General features: G+C 36.5%; 1 protein-coding gene across 1 annotated transcript in view; it reads right to left on the reverse strand.

The window, feature by feature from the left end:
* The window catches only part of LOC123558659 (uncharacterized), a 119,339-nt gene extending 102,685 nt beyond the window's left edge, over nucleotides 1-16,654 (reverse strand). The window contains exons 1-17 of the mRNA XM_053544773.1: nucleotides 16,636-16,654; nucleotides 16,267-16,407; nucleotides 15,740-15,904; nucleotides 15,191-15,376; nucleotides 13,952-14,369; nucleotides 12,712-13,034; nucleotides 12,112-12,339; nucleotides 10,690-10,857; nucleotides 9,841-10,318; nucleotides 8,950-9,097; nucleotides 5,643-5,807; nucleotides 4,967-5,195; nucleotides 4,411-4,601; nucleotides 3,658-3,736; nucleotides 2,844-3,275; nucleotides 2,193-2,506; nucleotides 834-963 (exon numbers count right to left, since the gene is read on the reverse strand). Of these exons, the coding sequence (XP_053400748.1) occupies nucleotides 834-963; nucleotides 2,193-2,506; nucleotides 2,844-3,275; nucleotides 3,658-3,736; nucleotides 4,411-4,601; nucleotides 4,967-5,195; nucleotides 5,643-5,807; nucleotides 8,950-9,097; nucleotides 9,841-10,318; nucleotides 10,690-10,857; nucleotides 12,112-12,339; nucleotides 12,712-13,034; nucleotides 13,952-14,369; nucleotides 15,191-15,376; nucleotides 15,740-15,904; nucleotides 16,267-16,407; nucleotides 16,636-16,654 (3,814 nt within the window). The remainder of the gene's footprint in view (nucleotides 1-833; nucleotides 964-2,192; nucleotides 2,507-2,843; nucleotides 3,276-3,657; nucleotides 3,737-4,410; nucleotides 4,602-4,966; nucleotides 5,196-5,642; nucleotides 5,808-8,949; nucleotides 9,098-9,840; nucleotides 10,319-10,689; nucleotides 10,858-12,111; nucleotides 12,340-12,711; nucleotides 13,035-13,951; nucleotides 14,370-15,190; nucleotides 15,377-15,739; nucleotides 15,905-16,266; nucleotides 16,408-16,635) is intronic.
* Between the last annotated feature and the right edge of the window lie 1,900 nt (nucleotides 16,655-18,554).

Here is an 18,554-nt window from a genome sequence, read left to right on the forward strand (position 1 = left end):
ACTTATTATAAACTAAAGAAGTGGTCAATAAGAAATTCATGAGCCCATATTTTCATACATGTTTTGTATTTTGCTATACAACAGGGTTAAAGCTACTTTAATTGAACTTTTTAAGATCAGGAATCAACTGTTCAAGAATGGATTTGAGAAACCATATTATGTTTTGAATTTACATGACACAGGTTGAGTTTCCATGACACAGGTTTAATGTACATGACACAGGCTGAGTTTATCTAACAGGTTTAGTTTACATGAGACAGGTTGAATTTACATGACAAAGGTTGAGTTTCCATGAAACAGGTTGAAATTACATGACACATGTTGAGTTTACATAAAACATGTTGAGTTTACATGGAAAAGGTTGAACTTATATGACACCGGTTGAATTTGCATGGCACAGGTTGAGTTTAAGAAGCTGATGAAATGAAGAATGCAGCCAATATTATAACATTATATTGCTATTGCTGGGTATAATTTTACCTTTTAGTTCTGTAATATGATAAGACATTAGTCAGACATACTTTTATATGCGAAAACTTTTAAATATAATGCAGTCAATATCCAATATAATGTAAATGACAATGATATGTACCACATTTAAAAAAGCTAAAGGTTGTCTTTGACTTTTCTTACAGGCGGTATTTAAAAGTTTTAATACTATGCTCATGTCTTCTTCTTGAAATAACACTAGAGGAGAGAATCAAACCTGTGTGAAAATATTCCTCTGTGAACTGATACCACACAGGTTTGACACAATTCAGCGAATTCTCTTTTGAACTACCATATTATAAACAAAACACACCTGTATATAATATAAATAGAATGTAACAAACCAATAAAGAGAGTCTGATTGTAGCCAATATGAACATGTCCAGATCTATCTCCCTCAGTGAACCCTACAATCAGGTTGATCTGTTCTGTATGACGAGGTCTAACCATTGCTAGCTGAACCATCTCATATACCTAATAATTTACATAGAAACTTACTGTACTTTACACTTGCAGATATATCATCATGTAAGTATTTAATGTCATATACATCAATTTTATTTAAAATCCTCTCCAGGTTTTAACAAACATCAAGTGTTCCTTCCATAATGATAAAATTCATCAAGAACTTTTGACAACTTTTTAGGGAATAATGACAATAAATAGAGCTGCATCTTAAAACAGTTTTTTCTGCATTAATCAGCAAACACTATTATAAAGTGACAATATTACCTAGACCTTGGTCTCAGTATTAGCTATATATAAACTAAAATTTCATTTATTATTTTTATATCTATATCTTTCTCTTAACATACCTTATGATTGAACTTTTTTCATTTTTTTTCACAAAAAATGACTTTGACATCAATGGCTCCATACAAAATACCAACTTCGGTATTCAAACTAGAGATGCTTTGGAGAAAAGCGCATGTCTCCCACAACTGCCTAATCATCTAAATAGTAAGTCAGTCTTTATATACTGTTTACTTAATCCACATGTACCTCCGTGGCCAAGTGGTTAAGGTCGCTGACTTCAAATCACTTGCCCCTCATCGATGTGGGTTCGAGCCTCACCCTGGGCGTTGAATTCTTCATGTGAGGAAGTCATCCAGCTGGCTTATGGAAGATCGGTGGTCTTCCTCCACCATTAAAGATGGAAAGTCGTCATTTGATCTATCATGTGTTGGTGCGATGTTAAATAAAAAAAAACAAAAAAAAAACACATGTACATGCGCTTTCTTGACAGCAAAGCCTATACTACTAGTAGTATAGGCGTCGGGTTGGGGGCAAAACTGCGCAAGAAATCTGAGTGTTTTTGGTAATTCAAGGGCCATAATTCCGAAGTGCCTAGGCCGATTTGGCTAGTTATCAAACTTGGCCGAGCACTTATTGGCAGACACATTTTGTTGAAGTTTGGTGAAGATTGAATGAGAAATGTTTGACTTAGAATGCGGACAAGCTTTGTGACAGACAGACACACAGACAGACTGGAGTATGTGTGGTGGGAAACATAATAATCTTCTAATGTCTTAGGTTTTACAATTTATTTGACCTTTTTTATCCTAACTTGAGTCATTAAGCTGGCACATTTCTTTCTGTATCATTGACTTTGACCTCACTGGAACCATATGCAATCCTAAATTGTGTCTTTCCAACTACCTAATTCATTTTCACTCTTAAAATAAAGTTTAGTAACTAGAAACCTTGAGATAATCCAGAACAATATCTTCCTCTGTATCATTCAGCTCTGTAGCAACAGTGACAGAAGGTGGGTATGAGCCTGGCCATATCCAGACCACGCCACTAGCTGTTGTGTAATTTGAGTATGTATCAGTAAGATTCCGGTCAGGGACTCTAGGCTGGTATCCTTTGTTGTTCAGGTAAAGGGTTCTGTTGTCAATGAAGTCAGATGGTACTGTTCCATTCACAAGTTCGGGCAATCTGTGTAGGTAGACTGTGCCAGGGCCACCTGGTTCAGCTCTGGATCCACCAGGACCGCCATGATTGATAAAGTCACCTGCAATTTTACTGAACAATTAAATTTTGCATAAAACATACTAAATGATGTAACACATTGAAGAAAAGTAAAACTTAAAAGGTATGCATTTCAATGATAAATTTTATTTTTGTTCAAACTTTATTACCCAAAACATGCCTATTTTGACCTTTTTTGTTCTTTCTAGAGTTTATATGCAGAAAATATGAAAATTACATAAATGTCTTTTTGAGTTCCAATAAGCATTTTCAGTCGCTGGACTTGTTCTCGTTACTGAAAATTAGAAAATGTTATCTTACTATATACCAGCTAAACCAGTACCTCTATTACTACCAGTATAATGATTAGAGTAACTTACCAACAAAGAAGTTATACATGTAGTACAAAGTAACTCGGCCACCTCCTCCTCCACCACCATGCTTGGACCAGCTTCCACCATAACCTGCTCCACCAGAGGCATCAACTTCCCCACTACCATCAATGGTGTAGGTCTCAATATGAATGGTGCCACCACTGCCCCCACCAGCTGCAACAGATCTCCAGTTACCTCCTTGTGCGGTCAAAAATCCATCTACAGTCAATGTGTGATTCACTTTCAGATACATTCGACCTCCGCCTGTACCACCCAGATGGGGAAACTTAGAATGTCCACCATTTTTACCAAACTTGGTGGGATACAAGAATGAAGCATGAGCACCACCTGCAACAGGTTGACCTTCACCTTGACCTCCATTCCCACCATAACCTCCTCCAGAACTTCCATCAAGGTGGCCATGACCTGCACCTATACCTATAAACAAAGTAAGACAGAAATCTCACACTATTTGTTGCATTTTTTTAAGCAGCATGCCTGAAGACAAATGCCGAAAGGTTTGAAAAATTTAAAAGGAAAATCAAACATTAAATTAACATATACTGAACATCAAGAATCATAAATCAATGGTATTAATTGCTTCTTTTTTTCTTTGTGAATAACTGCTAAATGCCTTTTTTTGGGGCTGAAGGAGATCTGATAATTTTATCAAGTAAATTTTCTGTTTTCTTAAAATATTGATGAACTCTAATTTACTACTCAAATGTATTCTTATATAAATTGATAATTTTCAGTTTTTTATATACTCTAGTACTAACTGAATCTTAATAATGTTACCTTCATGCTGTATTTGTAGGACATCCTTCAGTGACAGTCAGTAAACCATATGGTTCTATGGTCACATTGAAATAGTCTAGCTTCAGATCATTGGAGGATAACTAAAACAAATGAACATGTCAGTGAGTACAAGTAAGTTTTAATTTTAATAGAACTCTGCTTGTTCTTCACACAATTACATAAAAAAACTTGCAGGGATGCGTTTCCCTATAGATAGTAGTTTACATTTCCATTATGTTTTATTGCAGTCCCTCAAACATTGTCTAAAGACAGTAGACAGAAGTACAGATAAACTGACAATCCTATCACACCACGTTTGGCAAGGTATATGGTCCAGCTAAAATTTGTAGCACCTTTACAGTGCACATCAGATATATATTTGAAGTAACCAGTTTTTTACACTTCTAACAAGAGAAGAAAATAACAACTTACACAAGAAGTGCCTGACTGTGCTTTCAAATTTGTCATGAAAAAAAAAACCTGTTCATTTCATTTTGATATGATTTAGTTTTACAGTTATTTTCCTTTTAATATCATTTTGTTATGTTGGGTGTGTGAAAAAAAATTATTCCACTTATCTGTTTATTTGCTATTTTACTTGTTACTTGCACTGGACACCTTGGATGGGTTTTCCAAAATATAAAACTATACACGAAGAAAGTCTGAAAATAAACTACTCCAACATAAATGTAACAAAAAGTTAATGCTAGACATGAGACCAATTTTTCATTTTTTTTAAGAGTCAGTGCCAATAATATTCCAAGGTATATCTTACCCTAGCACCACTGCGCACAGTCAGTGAGGTTCCTACAAGGGTAGTTAAAGCCTCTTCTTCAGTGAAAACTGTCACAGACCCAAACGTCTTGATGTCCAGGTTGTCTATAAAGTTCTCAGTTATTTTATGGTGGTCTATTGTCAGGTTACATCTGGCATTCACTGTGAAATTCTCCATGGAGTGGAAATATCCTGAAAGTTAGACATGATAATTTCAAGAGAATAGGGAAGTTGGAATACCTGCAAAATTTATTTTCAATGCAAATGGTATCTAAGCATTGATATATATCATCTGAAAAAGTAAAACATTTAGCTAATGAATAGCAAAAACATTTCATTTTCAAACAAACTTTTTGTTACAATATCTCATGACTCATTAATACAAATTTCATCCATGAAAAGAACCTGAAAATGGTTTTTTAAGTTTCAAGCTTACTGCACATATTCTAGCTAGAATAAAATTGCAAGAAATAACCATTTCAAATGGAATCAAAATATTAACACTAGACGTGTAAATAGCTGATTTCTTACTGATGGTTTAGGACAACAATACTTACCTTTTACATACAGATCAACTCCTCGACAGTCCAGTTCCAGAGGTAAGTTCAGGCTTGATTCTCTCTGAGTGAGGACACCAAATGTTTGCAATACCCTGGCCTGTGTGTTATTGTATATCTGGGTCTGTCTCAGAGTAAGCCTGCCTGTGTCATCTCCAGCTACCTCATGTGCTGTTAGTTTCATGTTTGTACCATCTAGATTGAGAGAGGCCCCTCCAAGAATTTCCATCTGCAAAGCAAAGTAAAATGTGCAGTAACAACAGAAATCCTAACTTCCTAACAGATATCTGACTAACAATATGAAACATAGAAAAATGATACGAAACAAAAATTTCTGCTGTTTGGTCACTTATATAGGAACACGCTTTCTCTCTCTCAAATTTCTGTGGGCAGAGATTTTTGTATGAAGTTACACCTTAACCCATAAAACCTAATTATTCAAGATATCCTTTTAACTACTACCTTTTGATTGAGACCTGCAGAAAGACGATTAACTGATACATGGTTCCTTAATCACTGAACTGGAACATGTCTAAAGATGCACAATGAGGCTTGTTACTGATCACTCCGGTAAGGTTTGGTGGAAAGTCACTTATATAATAAATAAATTATGTTATTGCCTTAATAAAAATGTCAGTTAATTTAATGTCAATTAAATGTTCTAGTATTCTGTTACCTTATCAAATGTAAAGGTAGAAGATGTTTTCTCTGGTAGAATGTAGCCTGCACCATTGCCGTTACTATATGGTGTCTGAGTTTTTGAGGCAGGATCTTCCCTCACATATACTTCTATCTCACTCAGGGCCACATAGTTCCCTCTTGCTCTTAGGTGTATGATGATCTGAAAATCCAGCATATATCTATGATACAATCTGACTCAAAAACTGTTTTCTCCATCATTTCATCTGCTTGTAATTAAATCTATTTGCAAATCAACCTGATACTCAAAATGTTTTGAAAAGAAAACTAGCGCAAAAATTCACAAAATGTATATTTTATGCCCCCGGCATCTACTGATGCGGGAGGTATAAAGTGATCGTCCGTCCGTATGAGGTTAACCAAATTGGACCGTTTCGTCTAGCATCAATATCCCTTACTAGAATGACTCGATACTAATGCAGATGTAACCTGTGACCATTCCTCATCTTTAGACATCACCCGATCTCAGTTTTACCTTGACATCATTTTGGACTAAGATTGCTTTATATGGGCCATCTCTTGGTTAACCAAATTGGACCGTTTCGTCTAGCATCAATACCGCTTACAAGAATGAATTGATACTAACACAGATGTAACCTGTGACCATTCCTCATCTTCAAATATCACCTGACCTCAGTTTGACCTTGACCTCATTTTGGACTTAGGTTGCTTTATATGGGCCATCTCTTGGTTAACCAAATGGGACTGTTTCGTCTAGCATCAATACCACTTATAAGAATGAATTGATACTAATACATATGTAACCTGTGACCATTACTCATCTTCAAACATCACCTGACCTCAATTTGACCTTGTCCATGACCTCATTTTGGACTTGGGTTGCTTTGTATCGACAAGGATGCCACCGGGGGCATCAAGCGTTTATTGAACGCAGCTCCTTGTTTAATAAATGCCCCCTCCATATTTTCCAAAAATAAAAAAGTTAATTCATGTAACAAGTGAATACCAGCAGTATGCAAGAGCTATAACTTAAAATTCATTCATTAGTAGTTGAATTCACAGTTTGTCTTTACTTCAAAAAAAGTTCAAATGTAAAAAAAAATCCACAAATTTATATCCCCAAGAAAAAGCCCTTAAGGCCAATTGAAATTTCTTAATCTATCCCTATTTTGTTGCAATGTCAAAAGCTCATAATTAGGGATGGCAACGAATGTTCGAATATTCGTTTCACTATTCGAATATTCGGGAAAAAATATACGATCATAAGAAATAAATAAAAAACAAATGAAAGAACCAGTATGTTCGTTTATCTAATTTACCAAAATTCGCTTTCATATCAAATACGCGCGGAAATGGCTTCTGTCGCTGTCACATGTGTCACTTTGTATATTAGCGTGCCGAAATTGTACATCGCTTTGATGATGACATCGTACCCTGTAGTAAGTACCGCTAATTGCTTACTTTAGAAATTTTATTGGTCCCCAATTTATGTAAATCCGTTACAAATTGCCTTGTTTTCGGTAGGTTCAAACCGCATGTAATTAACAAGAGCTGTCAGTGGACAGCGCGCTCGACTATTCTCAGTGCCTGATAGTATAATATAAGCAATGAGAAAAACTTTAACATTACAATAAGCATGTTCTAAGACATAATTCAGTCAAAATGCTTGATAGAGTTGTCTCATCCTTTTTACAGACTGGGGTCATGATGGTAAACAAGTATGCAAAATATGAAAGCAATATCTCAATGGACTTTGAAAATATTTGGGGTGGTACGCAAACTTTAACATTTATTCTAAGTCGAAAAGGGGCCATAATTAAGTCAAATTGCTTGATAGAGTTGCCTCCTCCTTTTCACAGACTGGGGTCATGATGGTAAACAAGTATGCAAAATATGAAAGCTATATCTCAATGGACTTTGAAAATATTTGGGGTGGTACGCAAACTTTAACATTTATTCTAAGTCGAAAAGGGGCCATAATTTAGTCAAAATGCTTGATAGAGTTGCCTCCTCCTTTTTATAGACTGGGGACATGATAGTAAACAAGTATGCAAAATATGAAAGCAATATCTCAATGGACTTTGAAAATATTTGGGGTGGTACGCAAACTTTAACATTTATTCTAAGTTGAAAAGGGGCCATAATTCTGTCAAAATGCTTGATAGAGTTGCCTCCTCCTTTTCACAGACTGGGGTCATGATAGTAAACAAGTATGCAAAATATGAAAGCTATATCTCAATGAACTTTGAAAATATTTGGGGTGGTACGCAAACTTTAACATTTATTCTAAGTCGAAAAGGGGCCATAATTCAGTCAAAATGCCTGATAGAGTTGCCTCCTCCTTTTTACAGACTGGGGTTATGATGGTAAACAAGTATGCAAAATATGAAAGCAATATCTCAATGGACTTTGAAAATATTTGGGGTGGTACGCAAACTTTAACATTTGTGTGACGCTCACGCTAACGCTAACGCCGACGCCGGGGCGTGTAGGATAGCTCCCCTATTTTCGAATAGTCGAGCTAAAAATCATCAGAAAGCACTTGAACTAATGGCTCGGATTTCAATCAAAGTTGATCCAAAATGTATGTAAAATAAATTAAACCTATAAAGATTATATGTAAATGAAGGCAAATAACAAATATGTTATATTAAAAACAAGGAGCTGCGTTCAATAAACGCTTGATGCCCCCGGTGGCATCCTTGTCGATACAAAGCAGCCTAAGTCCAAAACGAGGTCATGTTCAAAGTCAAACTGAGGTCAGTTGATGTCTGAAGATGAGGAATGGTCACAGGATACATCTGCATTAGTATCAAGTCATTCTAGTTAGGGGTATTGATGATAGACGAAACGTGTCCAATTTGGTTAACCTCGTACGGACGGACGAACTGACGAACAGAAAAACGGACGGACAGGACAATCACTATATGCCTCCCGCATCAGTAGATGCCGGGGGCATAAAAATGAACAAGCGATGAGAACGAGAAGTCAATCTTAATTCGTCAATGTTTGAATTACTTTCGGTGTAAACCAAGGATAGGCCTACGGTAAAATCATACGAGTTGAACATTTGATGACCGAATATTCTTTCGGAAGGTTGACCGAATATTCGAATACAAAAATTGCTATTCGTTGCCATCCCTACTCATAATACATGTGTATGTGGTTGTACTGAAAGTAGTGTTTTCCTAACCGTGCAAAATATGCATAATATCTATCTGGACAGCTGTTTAGTCCATTTTTAACATAAAATCTTTAACCTTATGGAACTTTAAAGCAAAATACCAGCCAATTTAGAGACACAAAACGCAAGTTCTATATACCTTGTCAACATTATCCCTGATTTCCACAGTGCCATACTGGTCAATTTCTTTCTGTGTCTGACAATAATCTGTGTTAATATATCCGTTCGTATGACTTGTTACCGACCCGCCTTCTAATGAACTTCCTACAGCATATGAGGTTATATAACTGAAAAAAAGGTTAACACATGTTTATTTTACATTGAGAGAAGGAAGTTCTAGAAACAGTCAATGCTATCCACCCGATAAGCATTTTTCAAAAATGAATGGTACCTTTTTACTTCATTATAATTATCTTACACTAGATTTATATGGCTACCTTTCCATGATAGACATGTTCAAAGGCACTTTACACAATCCAAAGGCAGCCACTCAGTGGGCCAAATTCATCCTCTACTAATACAGGTACAGAGGGACAGAGCAGGAAAAAGCCCCCAGACTAGAGAGAGAAAAATCCTATAGATACAGGCATGTCCAGCAAACTCAGCATAGCTCTTTGCGAATTGGCAGTCTAGCTGGTTCTTCAAGCCTGGTGCCATTACTGGCCTCTTAATTGGGAGATACTAAAGACCCTCACAGAAATGTCCAGTACCTGGACTGGGATTCGAACCTCAGACCTCTGGATTGACAGTCAAGAGTGTTACCACTAGACCACCAAGTTATCTTTTATATAACAATATAGATACAAAACAACCTCTCCAATCACCAACAACTAAGTATGTTTTTCTAGATAGATTGTTACTTTGCAAAAGTTAGGTTATGAATGATTTAACATATGGGAAACATATCTACCATGTAAAGAGGTATTTGTTATTAAAAAGTACAAGGCTATACTGTAATTAATATTTCTACTATTCAAAACTTAACATGAATGGCATTTAGACTTTGCATATAAAAATGCAAAAAGTTTACCTCTGGCAATATGGAAATATTCTCAAGTACTCCACATATGTTTTATATGGCAGATCAATGGTCAGAGTTGCCTGTTTTGCATTAGACAAGTAGAATGTGTTGACATTTGCTTTGCCATGACTGAAGAGATAGCTAACTGGATAAGTCCGTGAGTAAGGACGTGAATCCGTTGTTGTGTTAACACCACTGTGACTGTGGAAAGTCATTTCTGGTAAATTATGAGTTGAGTAGTAATTTCCCCCAAGATCAAGACGTTCGACTTCGTAAATCCTGTTGCTTGTTGAGTGACCCCCATTGTCTGCGATCAAACGTCTGTCGACTGGTTTGACAAAGTGAGATTCCAGATAAACAGTTCCTGGGCCACCATACTGCTCTACACCCCACCCACCATGTACAAGGTATTTGCCAGTGAAATGGTTCTGATCTGTATGATATATCGCTATTCTTCCACCACCTCCTCCACCACCAGCAGTACCACCTATGATTGAAAATAACCTTTATCACTAACTAAAATCATCTAGTGCTCCAATTATCAGACTTCATGTACCACATTGAATAGAAGGCAATAATGACAATATGGTATATGTATCACTAACAACTGATCAGGCCAATCCATACCCTTTGCTTATACAATGCTGCTGAATTGTGACTGCAACAAGTTTATGGAAAACAGACTCATAAGACACGATCTACAACAGTTCAACTGATTCACCTATTCATTGCAGTAATTACATTGTATAAATCAAATCTTGTTTATTACCAATATGAGATTAAATAAAGATTTTTTCCTTGCTGTTGTTTTTGTTAATTTCAGCTTATAATTTCATAAAGAAAACAAGACATAAATACCTGCTCCTCCAGTGACTTCAATAGATCCAGTTCCATCAAGATGATTGGCTGATATATACAAAGATCCCCCAGCCCCTCCACCAGCCTTACTATCCCCGCCACGTTCACCGTTGCTATGTAAACGACCTTCAACTCTCAGTTCATCTTTTATATACATGTGTATAATGCCTAATAATAAACACAAATCACTGTAAACTTACTTTCTGAAATGAAATTATGACAATAAGAATCAATAGTAACATACAAAATCTTTAACTTGAATATTTTTACTGCCTTAGAGTTTAATAAGTTGAAATGAATACATCTTTGCTTAACTTCGCTCTATTTTCATTACTCAGACAGGCAGAGACAAGATATAAACCAATATTATGAATTGCTCAGACTGGTAACAGCTTTCCTATTCCATAACAAGAAAGCCAAAATTGCAACATATGCCTTCCACAGCAAGTAACTTTTGAACATTCTACTCATAAAGCCAACAATGTCAAGTTTCTTAATTTGGACTAATTTAAGGGCTATAACTCTGGAAAACATGGCTGGATTAGCTGTTTATTGAACACATTCTGTATAAGTTTAGTTCAGGTAATACTCTAGTTACCAAGTGAACACCATTAATATTTGCAAATTCTGATTAAATCAAGGGCCATTACTGTGGATAAACTTTTCTTAACCGGCTTGTTTTTGGTTCTTAAGGTTTGCCTTTTATATATTTATACACGAGCAGTTTTGTGTTTTACATGCCATGCCTTTTTGTTTCCATTACGTGTGTTAGAGATGCACTTGGAGGGGATTACTTTTATTTACACTGCCCCATGTCTTTGGAACATGGTGGGGGTAAGAGTGAGGTTGGGTGCGCACCATAAACCGGTTTAAGCTCCCCAGTGGTGTTTTTGCCACTGACCGTTCTAAGGCGGTGCCCCACTGTGTTCCTTTGTTTGTTCGTTTTGTCCTTGTGTGTTGACTTTGTGTGCGCGCGTGTGTGTATGCTTATTGTTCGTCTTGTCCTTATGTGTTGGCTTTGAGTGTGTGTGTGTGTGTGTTGTTCGTTTTGTCCTGATGTGTAAGCTTTGAGTGTGTGTGTGTGTGTGGTGCACGCGTTTGCGTTTTGAGGAGGCTGCGCTTTTGGTGCGTGGCATTCCCTGTTTGATATTTTTCTTTGTTGTTATCAAACCTTATCAAAATGTTTTAGGGAAACACACTCTTTGTAAATATGGCTGATATTGAAGAAAAAGTACTCAATTAATGGCCTAGAAACTGCCAATTTTGCCAATTTTTATTACCTGTCTTCAAGGGCAACTATTCTAGAGATACTGGTCCGAACTGGCTGGTAAGAGAACATGACCTAGTTTTTAAAGAGCTACACATTCTGTAAAGTTTTAGTATAGTTCCAGGAAAGGGAAAGAATGCTCTAGTTATCATTACCTCCACCCCTGCCACCATTTCCACTAGGAGAATTGCCACCTCCACTGCCCATCTCGGTGGGGAAATAGATGGAATCATAAGCATAGGCTGAGTAATATCCTGATTTACATCTACCACCTCGACCTCCGTGACCTCCACCTGTACCTCCACCTTCATGACTGTTGGCATTTCTTCCCCCACCAGGACCCTCACTGCCTGGGAATCCTGTGTAGTCTGCATGGAAATCTCCTGAAAAGTAAATCTAAGTTTTAAAGAAGTCATTCTGAATATTGCTTTGAGTCTTTAAAATCATGTTTAATATTAACCCTTACCTTACTAAATTTCAATAATGAACTTGTCCATCTTTCAATTTGGACAGTATCTTTAACTGTTAAAAGGGATGCTTAATAAAAAGATACTGACTGAATGGCAATAGTGCAGATCTTGATCAGACTGCACAGATGTGCAGGTTGATCATTATCTATACTTGTCGCAAAGGCAGAATCAGTTGTGTCCAACACGATATGGGTTAATGGTATATATCTATAATTTTCAAAACCCTCCTTTAGGTAAATCAAACATAAGAAAATCAATAAAATTCACAATAAAATTTCTGTTTACCTGAGAGATCTACAGTAACATTGGTAGCATTCAGTTTCAGGTTATTAGTTCTGACGTAACCATTCCCGTTAATGACCAGCCTCGTTACTATCAGATTCATTTGCTCCACTGCAGTCAGAGGCTCAAACTTCCCACCAGCACGGATGGAAATATTGGTCGCTACAAGCTGTCCCTCTTTGTAGCCATCTGAGTTTGCGTATGACCAGATATAGAGTTCTCCCTCATTTTCAACAGCTATTACGTTCATGCCTTCAATGGTACCATTGATTTCAGCCCACACTTCACGTAATGTCACTTTTGATGGCACTTCAATTCTACTATACCTGTAAAAAAAAAAGAAATACGCACTACTTTCAGAAAATCTTTAAATTTTACAGAGGCGAAATCATCCACTATCTAGTTTTGTTTCAATTCCTACTAGTTTCTATCATTTCCATTGGTTAAAAGATGGTTACAGGTGATTAGACTTAAAATTATTGGCCGATAAAACATAAATCAGCTACTGACTTTGCTAGAGACCCTCAACAGAAATAAGTGGGGTCAGTATGATAAATATGGGAATTCGACTAATGCCTCCCCTAACCCAATTATCATACCGACCCCATATAATTCCACTGGGGTTTACAAACTAACAAATCTCAAGTGATAAGCTACAAGAAAGATCTAAATTTCTGTTATAAATGTTAAACAGCTTTCACAATTTGAAATAGCTATGATTTACATACTGAAAGTGTAACTGTCAATTTACAAGGCGATTCTAATACCTATAGATTCAAACACATGGATACTTCATATAATTACATAGAAATCTAGATTACCTAAAAGACTGTAAGACTGCTCATGTTCATTATTTAAAATTATGACTAAACTATAATAGGCATTCATTCTTTTTCTACAAAAAATCTTTGAAAAGTTTTCCCCCATTTAGTCTATTTAGTGGTCTCTTTCAGTCCCATGAATTACCATTTAAGTAGTGTCAGACAATACTGTAGCACATCTAATATTTTTAAACTACAGTCAAACTTTGTTCCCTTGAACTCGGATAATTTGATCAACACCACCTTTCTTTTAACTCATTATCAGGTCCTGCTCAATTCCCTATACTATGCATTTTGTTCGATGGCTTGAATACTGATAACTAGCACAGTGTCACATTTTCCTGGTCAGTGGTCCCATTCAAGTGAACGAAGTTTTGATTGTACTATCCGCAGAAATATCCTTAAAAGTTAAAACTTTATACCTGTATGCAGCTAAGTTAGTTGGCAGATAAACGTCTACGTCACTAAGTCCAAACGTCTGATTCCTGCCTGCATGCAGTACACCAGATCTGTCACCCCAAAGGAAACCAACACGTAAATCGATGACCTCGTTGTCTGTGTCGCTCAAAATGGCAACATGGGCATTTCCTCGTACATCTAATTCTTTGAAGCTGTATGCCAGTCTGTCATGATAGAGCCATGTTACACCGCCAGTGTTGCTGATATCATTATACTCTCCGTTCAGAAGATTTATCAAGAATCCTGCATTGTAGTCAGCTGCATGAGGGTAGTCATGGCCGTTATTGTCAACTAACAGTTTCTGTTTGTATAGTGTACCATTTTCATACCTGGCTTCAAGATAAGCTGTGCCTGCTCCACCAGTTTCACTGTTACTCACACCTTAACAAAAAGTTATACAAACTCATTTGTGGAAAAAGTTTCTTATATAGAAACAAAGTAGAACAAGATGTGTGTCCATAGGACACCAGTGCCCCAACTCCTGTCACTGTATGCATATAAAGTCAAAGGCCATAATGCTAGTCTTGCTGCTTGAAATCCAAATTAAAACAACAGGTGCTAAACTCACAAGCTGAATAAAGTCTTGCGAGGTGTAATGACTCAAGAAGAAATACTTCTAGAGCTATACAATACAGAAATTAGGATGGACAAGCAGATGAATTAATCAAGGCAAATCTAAGTACCCTACACCACCAAACTGTAGATCAAAAATATAGAATATGTAGCTTTAAACCAAACAGCAGTAATACTGACATGTAAGTTCCTCAGTTAAAATCATATTTTATACAGTATTAGTCTCAAGTTGCCTAGACTATTCATATGGGGGGGCAATTTCCATCAACCATGAGAATCTGGTTAACAGTAACAGTAATGTTTCAAACCTTGCAGGCAAAAAAAAAACGACTTGAAAGCCCGCAGACACCATTTGTTTTCTCTTCCTCAAAACTGGTATATTACTTAAAATATATATATGTGATATATATTAAGCCATAATGGCACTTAGTAACTTCAGTAAGATTACATACTCTTGTTATGCAATTCTACACTCTTCTGATGTAAATGTAGCTAAAACACAAGTCAGTTTTCATAAAAACTGTAGAACGCCGAAATCACAAACAGTCCTTAAGATAACATCATTTATCTTCACAGGTCCTTTAAATCTGCATACTTAAATGTTTTACATACAACTGTAAAATTTCTACCTCCATAAGCCTTCATGGTGATATTAAACTTGTGGATGTTATCACACTGTACCGAGATTCTGCCTCCAGCACCACCACCACCAGCTTGACCTTTGACCCCACCTCCATTACCACCATATGCTGTAATTGTGCCATGTCCAACAACTTCTTCACATACAATCCAGATTGCACCACCAGCACCACCACCTGCACAGAAAGTATTTTTTCTACACGATGTCATTACAATTACCTTTTTTTCTTCATAAAACAAAATAATTCCTGTACTAGTGCCATCAACAAAGGAATAGACATTGTGTTCCATCATAGAAATAACCAACTGTAAACCACCCAATAAAATATAACAACTAAGCGCAGAACTTAAACTGCTGTTTGTGTAATCAAACTTTTTGATTAATCTAGACAAATCATAAACACTGATATTTACCTGTTAACTGATCTACTTGGCCTTGATAATCTTACATTTTTTTACCTATAATATTACGAATTTCGACTACTCATAGAATATGATCTACTTCAATATTATTCGGTTCGTAATATCTGAGCACTTACCAGCACCCCGATCAGATCTAGAATCCGGGTTCATGCCATTAGCAGCAACCAGACCATCAATGTCTACATGGCGACTGTGTACCTCAAGGATACCTCCTCCAGCCCCTCCTAAACCTTTCCGTACCACTGTATTACCATAGGCATTGTCTCCAAAGTACAGTTCACCTGTGTGAATTATTTTCAAACAATGATACAAAACTACAAAAACTATAACTATCAAAGATAAAATGTAAGGGATACTACACCTTGCACATTCATAATAATTACTTCATTTTTCTATTTTTTAAAAACTTAAAATATAAGATAACTTTTTTAAGACACCAATTAAACACATAACTGCCCAAACTTTATAAATAGTCATACAGTATACATGTGATAAATCGGAAAAAAATGGTTCTCATAGAAATGCAATATAACTTACACATAAAACACAACATAATCTCAACATGATTTGAGTCACTGAGTTTTAAATGACTATACAAATTAATAATTTCTGTCAAAACATTATACTTCACAAATGAACATACCAAAATGGTAACCATGTCCACCAGCTGAGCCTGCAATGTGGGGCTCGTACATGGAGTCATACCCTGTACCCACTGATGTAAGGCCGGAACCTCGCCCACCACTGCCGCCATGACCACCACCACTTCCACCTGATCTAGAACCTTAAAACAGAAACATAAAGGCTGCTAAATTACTGAAGTTCACATAATTACTTTTTCTTTGGAAAAATATTCTGGAATTCAAAATGACAATGGAAACCTCTCAACCTCTACAATCTTGTTTGTGATTAATATTTCATAGATTTGTCTGCACTTGACAGAACTGTACATGCTAACAGAAAGTTCCATCTGAAGATAACAAAACCTTGCATTCAGTTTTTAGTTATCTACCATCATGATCTTCATACATACCTATTCCAGCTCCGGGTCCATGCTTTACAGAGTTAGACTGGAAACCAGCTCCACTGAGATCTAGCTTTCCACCTGAATACACAGCCAGCAAGTGATTCACAGTCATATTCAATGCAGTGTTGACCTTGAAATGACCTCCTCCATATATCTGTAAAGTGAGATTCAGTCAATTCTTGTTGTATTTAGTATTCAACTTATTTAACAAGAACTGTCACTATTGGTGACAAATGCCCCTGAATCATATTCAAGAATGCTACAGTTGTCTGCGCAAAAAAAAACACACATCAATTCATGACCTTGACCTTGACCCAAGAGAACTGGGTCATATGCGTGACACACCTCAATATGATTAACATTTGTGTCAAATTATTTTCAAATCGCTTGAAAAATGACAGAGTTATTGACCAGACAAGAAACACCTTTGACTTCTAAGTGTGACCTTGGAGCTAGGGGTCTATGTCTTGCGCATGATATGTCCTCTCAATATAGGAAACATTTATGCAAAGTAATTTTAAAAATGCTTTCATCCATGGCAGTTATGGACCAGACAAGAAACAGAACATGTTAACCTTTAACCTCTAAGTGTTACCTTGACCTTAGAGCTAGGGGTCTGAATCTTGCACATGACTCATTGTCTCATTGTGGGCAACATTTATGCCGAGTAATCTCAAAAGCCCTGCATCAATGGCAGAGTTATGGACCGGACACAAAACATTCCTTGTTAACCTTTGACTTCTAAGTTTGACCTTGACCATGAAGCTAAGTGTCTAGGTCTTGCATAGGATACATCGTCTCATTATGGTAAACATTTATTCTAAGTTATTTCAAAATCCCATCATGGATGGCAGATTTATGGACCAGACACAAAACAGACCCTGTTAACCTTTAACCTCCAAGCGTGACCTTGACCTTGGAGCTAGGGGTCTGGGTCTAATGTATGACATATCGCCTCATTATGATGAACATTAAAGCCAGGTTATTTCAAAAGCCCTTTATGGATGGCTGTTTTACAGCCTGGACAAGAATTTTCACGGATGGGTGAACACACACACACACACATGGACAGTGCGATTTTAATATGCTCACCTTTGGGGTATAATAAAAACAAGATGGTTAGGTAAAAATTAAGTATAGTTTAATAAATGAGAGCAGAGTTCAACAAATTCTTTGAAAGCATTACATCTTGCAGGACAAGCTGCCTACAATTAAAGTCCTGTACATTTTGTACTTACTCTGTAATTCGATTTTTACAGATAGCTTTAAAGTTTGTTTGAAATAGTATACATCTATACCAGAATCTTGTTCTAGACTATCAAACATGAAGTTAATGAAATCATAATGCAGTTTTTATAGAGGAGCAGGAAAGCTTTAAGAGTTTATGAGTTGTGAACAATAAACCAACTTCTGTAGGCTCAGTTTTGATTTATAGATATATTTCATTTTTTTTGTCATTCTTCCTGCAGGAAGAGAACTGCAGCAAGTTCCACTCACCTAGAGCCGATTTCCACTTGTATTTAAAAGTGGACAAGTAATATTTCTTTAGCCCTAGGGAGAGTAGTGCCTTTTAGTGGTACCAGCTCTGGCAAGGTAAAAGTAGCCAAAGAGATACAGTATTTACCTTCTCAAGAGATGGAAGATGCTTAAAACTGGCAAAACTAGAGCTATCACAAAATGTGATTAATACTGTGAGCACATTAATATTCATGGGGGGCTACTTTTTCTGGATTCTGTGGTGCAGTCAAACCATGACATTAAACTAGATCTAAATAAACAAATAAATTTCCCATTTTCTTTACATGTAGAAATTGAAATCCAAAAAATTTATTCAAAACCCTTATGTAAAAGCTATTTTGACCAAAACCACAAAATGAAATGATTTCACAGTAGGCCTACTCTGG

The sequence above is a fragment of the Mercenaria mercenaria genome, chromosome 5 (assembly GCF_021730395.1).
Source record: "Mercenaria mercenaria strain notata chromosome 5, MADL_Memer_1, whole genome shotgun sequence".
In the NCBI taxonomy this organism is placed as follows: Eukaryota; Metazoa; Mollusca; class Bivalvia; order Venerida; family Veneridae; genus Mercenaria; species Mercenaria mercenaria.